Source organism: Lipotes vexillifer, unplaced genomic scaffold (assembly GCF_000442215.2).
Source record: "Lipotes vexillifer unplaced genomic scaffold, Lipotes_vexillifer_v1.1 scaffold629, whole genome shotgun sequence".
Lineage (NCBI taxonomy): Eukaryota > Metazoa > Chordata > Mammalia > Artiodactyla > Lipotidae > Lipotes > Lipotes vexillifer.
The window spans coordinates 2,951,761-2,956,965 of record NW_006774188.1 but is presented as its reverse complement, the minus strand read 5'-3'; the positions used below and the strand labels follow the sequence as shown (position 1 = coordinate 2,956,965).

Here is a 5,205-nt window from a genome sequence, read left to right as displayed (position 1 = left end):
TCCCGGCCGGGGGCCCGACCCTGTGGCCCCTGCATCGGCAGGCGGACTCTCAACCACTGCGCCACCAGGGAAGCCCCTGGCAGGGATTTCTGAGTCCCCAGACCTGGCAGTTCAGGCTGACTCTGGAATGGCTCAGGTCCAACGCTGGATCTCAACGCAGCCCAGCCCCTTTGGGGCTCAGGAGGTGCTGCCAGGGTTGGGATGCAGAAGTGACCAGCTCCCCGTTGTTCTGGGAGCTGACGACTACTCTCTGCTTGCTGCAGGGGAAGGGGCGCAGGGAGCCCGAAGACCCCAAGAGCTGCCGAAGGCCCAGCAGCCGATCTCCAACCACCGCTGAGAAGTGCCTGAGCTTTGAGTCTGTGTCTTCCCTGCCGGAGGTGAGTGGCCAGCAGGCGGAAGGGGGATAGTGCAGAGGCGCCTGAGCCCAGATCTCCAGCTCTGCAGATGGGGCTTTCAGGCATGGGCTGTCCCGTTGGGTCCATGGGGACAGGGAATCCCACTCCCTAGGACTCTCGGGCCCTCAGGAAGCCTGTCTGGCCTGTGGGCATGCGGCTTGGTGACCGATAGCCTCTTACTCTGAATTAGAAAAGGTGCCTCTTTGGGCAGGTGCAGTCTCTGGCCAAGGGGCACAGTTATTGGAAGTGACCCCATTATAGGTCCCCTTGGCCAGGCCTCCTTGCCTAGAGCATAAAGCTCTGCCCTGCTAGTGCGCCAGACATTTAAATCATGCCTGTCCCACCTGGCAAAGCAGTAAGGTGTTGATATCTACTGGACACCTCCTATGTGCCTGATGTTTTCTTTCTTCCTTCTGTTTCCTGAGCCAACTCTACCAGGGAGAACAAGACTCAGGTTAGGTTGACGTGCCTGACATTGCACAGCTTCTAAGGGACAGAGCTCAGATTAGACTTGGGTCTGTGACCCAGAAGCCTGCACTCTTTTTCCCGCCACCCCACGCTATCTGGGGGTTATGTGGAATGGAGTCCTTTGCTCTCGCAGAGTTCCAAGGAAAGGTTCATGAGGCTTAGACCCCAGGGTGGGCCTCACAGCCAGGACATTGAGAAGCCTGGGTGACACTGGAAAAGAGTTCAGAATGGTGCTGTCTGGTGACAATAGAATGTGAGCCTCATGTGTAATTTTATTTATTTATAAAATTTTAATTTATTTATTTTAAAAAATTTATTTATTTATTTTGGCTGCGTTGGGTCTTCGTTGCTGCGCGCGGGCTTTCTCTAGTTGTGGCGAGCAGGGGCTACTCTTTGTTGCGGTGCATGGGCCTCTCATAGCGGTGGCTTCTCTTGTTGCGGAGCACGGGCTCTAGGTGCGCGGGCTTCAGTATTTGTGGCTCCCGGGCTCTAGGGCACAGGCTCAGTAGCTGTGGTGCACGGGCTTAGTTGCTCCGCAGCATGTGGGGTCTTCCCGGACCAGGGCTGGAACCCATGTTCCCTTCATTGGCAGGCAGATTCCTAACCACTGTGCCACCAGGGAACTCCCCTCATGTGTAATTTTAAATATTCTAATAGTCACATTAAAGAATTATTTAACCCAGTTTTTCCAAACTACTATCATGTCAACATGTAGTGTATTAAAAAGCTATTGGGAAGATCCCACATGCCGCGGAGCAGCTGGGCCCATGAGCCATGGCCGCTGAGCCTGCGCGTCCGGAGCCTGTGCTCCGCAACGGGAGAGGCCACAACCGTGAGAGCCCCGCGTACCGCAAAAAAAAAAAAAAAAAAAAGCTATTAATGAGGTATTTTGTACTTTTTTGGTATGAGGTTTTTGCAACGTGGACTAGCTACACTTCAGATGCTCAGGAGCCACGTGTGGCTGGCAGCCATCGTGTTGGACATTACAGGCCTAGCTCCTGGGTCCCACTGTGCAGATTCTAGACTAGAACGATTGGAATCGGGTCTGATTCCTCGGGCTGTAGAGTGTTATCCTGTGTTCTCCCTAAAGATTCGTCTGGAAAGCTGCCTGTACTGGCTGGTTTTATGATTCACATGACCTTCAAGGTGGTCAAGAGAGAGTTGCCAACTTTGCTTCCTTCCTTGCCATCCGCTGCGCACATGCAGAGTCCTGCACAGGGGCGGAGGCTGGCTGGCAGGAGCCACATCCCCGTCTTTACCCTCTGACAGGATTCCAGCACGTGGTCCTACTGCCCTCTGGATCCTGATCCACACGGGAGACCCTGGCCCCTCGGGGAAGTTGTTTAGGCCCGGGTTTCAACCCAGAACAACCCCCACGTGGGGAGCTACTGGGGCTTGAGGGAGCCGCCTCCCCTCAGGCAGGGGAGTCCTGGTGCCGTGGCTCTGACCCCATGCTGCATGTTCCCACCTTGTCCCTGTACTTTCTAGACAGGCTGCCACTGAGTGGTGCCACCACTTTACCCCATCTGTTCCTAGAATTTTTCTTGGGTTTGAGAATGTGGGCCCAGCACCGCAGCTGCAGGGTGACTAAGGGACATCCTTTCCCTAAGGACCTGCTGCCCACTCCTGAGTCATGCTCATTCTGATTGCCTGCAGTCCTAAACCGCAGCCCCTCTCACTAGGCTTTGAGCAGGCTGTGCTGTCCCCACATCTCCCCGGGTCACATGAGGGAGGTTTTTGGCTCATATGAGCTCTTTGTGTTCTCCCAGGTTGAGCCAGACCCTGAGTCTGGGACAGAGCAGGAGGTGTCTGCTGCCATGGAAGGTCCTAGGACCGAGGAGATGCCCTCAGACACAGAGGCTCCAGAAGTCCTAGAAATGCAGCTTGACACCCACCAGCTGCTGCTGGGACTGGACCCCCCGGGTGACGTGGTGGACTTCATGGTGGCCGAGAGCACCGAGGACCCTAAGGTCCTCAGCAGTGAGGACGAGGAGGAGGAGATGGGGGCCGCCCACGAGCCCGAGAGCCTCCTGCCTCCCTCTGTGCTGGACCAGGCCAGCGTCATTGCCGAGCGGTTCGTCAGCAGCTTCTCTCGGCGGAGCAGCCTGGCGCTGGAGGACGGCAAGTCCAGCGGCTTCGGGACCCCGAGGCTGACCAGCCGGAGCAGCAGTGTGATCAGCCTAGAGGACAGTGAGAAGGGCCTGGCCCGACGTGGGAGCACCACAGACCCCCTGGGCTCTCAGCTCCCTCCAGAAGTGGACATCAGTATGGGGGTGGCCGCAGAGAGTGACCCTTCTGTCAACGGGACAGAGACCCAGAGCCCAGGCTGCTCAGCGGAGCCAGACAGGCCTTCCTGCACGAAGGAATCGAAGCTTTCTTCCCGAGACCGGCTGTTGTTGGACAAAATCAAGAGCTACTATGAAAGTGCAGAGCACCACGATGCAGGCTTCAGTGTCCGGCGCCGGGAGAGCCTCTCCTTCATCCCCAAAGGACTGGTGAGAAACTCAGTCTCCAGAATCAACAGCCTTCCCAGGCCAGACCTGGAGCCAGTGGCTCCGCTGGGGCATAAGAGACAGGTGGGCTCGCAGGCAGCCTCGTGGGCCCTCTTTGACTACCCAGGACCAGGCCAGGCTCGTGCTGGGGACCCAGCTCCCTTCACAGATGCTGAGTTCCGCCCGTCTTCGGAAATTGTGAAGATCTGGGAGGAAGTGGAGTCTTCTGAGGGCAGCCCTCGGAAGGGACCAGGCCAAGGCCAGGCCAATAGCTTTGACCTGCACGAGCCCCTCTTCATCCTGGAGGAGCGTGAGCTGGGGGCCATCACTGAGGAGTCGTCTGCTGCCTCGCCTGAGCGTGCCTCCCCGACTGAGCCCCCCAGCCCGGCCCACCTGGCCCGGGAGCTGAAGGAGCTGGTGAAGGAGCTGAGCAGCAGCACCCAGGGGGAGCTGGTGACCCCGCTACACCCCCGCATCCTGCAGCTCTCCCACGTGATAGACAGCCACATGAGTGAGCGAGTCAAGAGCAAGGTCTACCAGCTGGCTCGCCAGTACAGCCTCCGGATCAAGAGCAAGTCGGTGACGGCCAGGCCACCGCAGCAGTGGGAAAAGGTGGCTGCCACCACCCCCCACCTGCAGCCGGAGGCTGGAGCACCATCTGCTGGCAGAGGTATGAAGGGGATGGGGCGGAGGGCCCTGCCTGCAAGCCTGGGATGGAAGCACCTTTTAGGAGCCAGCTGGATTCTGGGAAAGTGACCCCCTAAAGGACCTCTACCAAAAAGGGCTGGGGCGAGTCCTGGAGCGGGTCTAACGCTCAAGGCCAAGCTCCTCCTGTGGAGCAGAGGGCCTGTGGCCACGGGCCTGTTTTCCAGGAGAGCAGAAGGTCTCGTCTGTTCCTTTGACCCCTGACCCCACCCCACCCCACCCCCTTTTCTTCATTCTTCCCATTTCCCTTTGGTAAGGGCGCCGTGGATGGTCAGTGAGGTTTCTCTCCCATCACACGCAAACCCCCAGCAACCAGCCTCGCCTGGAAGGGGAGTTGAGGTCAGTCCTCATGTCCTCTTGCTCCCTCCGGCACAGGGGTTCAGGTGGCTCGCTGTCTCCTCACAGGTAAGAGGAAACCAGTGCTGTCTCTCTTCAACCACAAGCAGCCCACGGCCCAGGAACACAGCCCGCCCAAGTCCGGCTCTGCCAGGGAGCTATCGCCGCGGCGTTTCTCCTTCAGCCCCTCGGCCACCAGCCCGAGGACCACCTCGCCTGGGGCCTGGCACATCCCCCGAAGCCCCCTCAGCCCCTTGGACACCGAGACTTTCAACTGGCCTGATGTCCGAGAGCTCTGCTCCAAATATGCCTCCCAGGACGAGGCGCTCCAGGCCAAGGGCAGCCGGCCGCGCAACCTGCCCGTCAACCGGAGCCACTCGCTGCCGGAGAACATGATGCAGCCGCAGCCACCCCTGTCGGGGAAGGTGGGCCGCTGCTGCAGCCTGAACGCCAGGAGGGCCCCGGCAGGCCCAGGGGTCGCCCAGCCTCGGCCTCTGGCGGGGTCGCCTCCAAATGCGCCGGACGGAGGGGAGGCCCTGTACGTCACCGCAGACCTCACACTGGAGGACAGCCGGCGGATGGTCGTCATGGAGAAGGGGCCCCTGTCCGGCTCCAACGCGGGACTGGAGGCAGGCAGCGGGCGGGGACCGAGCTCACCAGCGGCCCAGGCGGGGCAGGGCCCGGAGTTCCGGGGGTGTGCAGAGTATCGGCCTAAAGAAGAGGGTCCCAGGGACCCGGCAGACCCAAGCCAGCAGGGCAGAGTGAGGAGCCTGCGGGAGAAATTCCAGGCTTTGAACTCCACAGGTTGA

At 59.6% G+C, this 5,205-nt stretch overlaps 1 protein-coding gene across 1 annotated transcript in view; it reads left to right on the top strand.

Annotated features, from left to right (window-relative positions):
* Positions 1-5,205, top strand: part of PLEKHG3 (pleckstrin homology and RhoGEF domain containing G3) — a 15,641-nt gene extending 10,436 nt beyond the window's left edge. Inside the window, exons 15-17 of the mRNA XM_007449033.1 lie at positions 264-377; positions 2,633-4,025; positions 4,466-5,205. Coding sequence (XP_007449095.1) covers positions 264-377; positions 2,633-4,025; positions 4,466-5,205 — 2,247 coding nt within the window. The remainder of the gene's footprint in view (positions 1-263; positions 378-2,632; positions 4,026-4,465) is intronic.